At 40.7% G+C, this 1,834-nt stretch overlaps 1 protein-coding gene across 1 annotated transcript; it reads left to right on the forward strand.

Annotated features, from left to right (window-relative positions):
- The first annotated feature begins 574 nt into the window (after positions 1 to 574).
- LOC137146120 (olfactory receptor 14A16-like) lies at positions 575 to 1,510 on the forward strand. Its single transcript, XM_067537273.1, has one exon. It carries the CDS (start codon positions 575 to 577, stop codon positions 1,508 to 1,510), a length of 936 nt encoding a protein of 311 aa, XP_067393374.1.
- The last annotated feature ends 324 nt before the right edge of the window (positions 1,511 to 1,834 follow it).

Here is a 1,834-nt window from a genome sequence, read left to right on the forward strand (position 1 = left end):
TTTGCAAATGTGAACATTTAAATTGATAATAAAAAGTGTTTAAAAATTAACATTGATATTATCTGGTGAAGTATTAAGAAAAATTAAACAATAAATTCTGCCAAGCTTAATTATAAGGATTCTACAGGCCATAACTGAGAGTGTAATTTGAAAACAGCCAGACAAATTCTCTGCCAATATGAGCTGATACAGTTTCACAGAAGATAAAAATTTACAGCAGCAGAGAATTTGACCCACTTGATTTTTCTAGCTGTAAATGAGGGTGAAGCATATTAAAGGGTAAATAAGTTTGGGGAAAATTGCAAGCCACTCTAGGGTATAGCATGATCAGATAAATAGGCGAAACGTATCTGAATAAATGTTTCACTGAGAATCATTTGTCTGTCGCAAATACTTACTCACTGACTCACTCAAGGTGTCTGAATGACCTTAGAGAAAATGGACAATCATTCACACTAGATTTTGAATCCAGAATCCTTTCTGCAGAAAAATCAGTGTTCTCTTTTCCTTTTTTCTACGCTCATCCTGGCTTTTACCCTTGCATTCTGTCCACACAGCATTTGTTAGGCAGAAAATGTCCAACCAAACCACCGTGACTGAGTTCCTTCTCCTGGGATTCTCTGATGTGCGGGAGCTACAGATTTTACACTTTGTGGTGTTTCTAGCAATTTACCTGGCAGCCCTGATGGGGAATCTCCTCATAATCATAGTTGTAGCCCTTGACCACCATCTTCACACTCCCATGTACTTCTTCCTGAGCAACTTGTCCTTCCTAGATGTCTGCTACATCTCCGTCACCATCCCCAAGTCCCTGGTGAACTCCCTAACCAACAGCAGGCTGATCTCTTTATCCGGCTGCGCAGCCCAAGTCTATTTGGGTGTTCATTTTGGCTCTGCAGAGCTGGCCCTTCTCACGGTGATGGCGTACGACCGCTACGTCGCAATCTGCCATCCTTTGAGTTACACGGTCCTCATGACCAGAGGAGCATGTGCACGGATGGCAGCAGGTTCCTGGATCAGTAGCTCTCTCTATTCATTGCTGCACACCGCAAATACCTTTCGCTTACCTTTCTGTGGGTCCAATGCTATTGATCAGTTCTTCTGTGATATCCAGCAGCTTCTGAAACTGTCTTGCTCTGACACAAGTACCCATGAACTTGTGGTTATTCTATGTAGTGGTTTTTTTGGGTTAATTTTCTTCATTTCAATACTGGTGTCCTACATCCACATCTTTTCCACTGTGCTGAGAATCCCCTCTGCACAGGACAGGTATAAAGCCTTCTCCACTTGCCTGCCACACTTATTTGTGTTTTGGTTGTTTATCAGCACTGGAATATATACATATATAAGGCCAAGATCAACATCTTCCCCATATCAGGGCATGCTAGCTGCTGTCTTGTATTCTGTCACTTCCCCGGTAATAAATCTGCTTATTTACAGCCTGAGAAACAGGGAGATAAAGGAAGCTCTGGGCAAAATTTTAAGCAAGACTTTTTTCAACAAGAGATGAAATTATCGTAATATGTATACAGGTTAATATTCCTACCCCACATAAAGGATCAACATTCCACTTAACTGAAGAGATGTTCGTTAATGCAATGAAGAACAGCACTAAGGTACTATGATGATGGGTGCATTATGAAAACTCATATACAACAAAATACAACTCTGGGAGGCTTCACTTCATGGTCTAGTCAGCTACCTGTTTCTAAGATGTGTGTAAACATGGTACATTGGAGAGATATGGCAAACTGAGAAACCTGAGAAACCTGGTTGGATTAAGTCAAAAAGTCTTTTCAAAGCATTGTACTGAATGACAAGTTTGTGTATTATT

This window comes from Emydura macquarii, unplaced genomic scaffold (assembly GCF_026122565.2).
Source record: "Emydura macquarii macquarii isolate MOO-44397 ecotype Brisbane River unplaced genomic scaffold, CSIRO-AGI_Emac_v2 contig_3699, whole genome shotgun sequence".
Lineage (NCBI taxonomy): Eukaryota > Metazoa > Chordata > Testudines > Chelidae > Emydura > Emydura macquarii.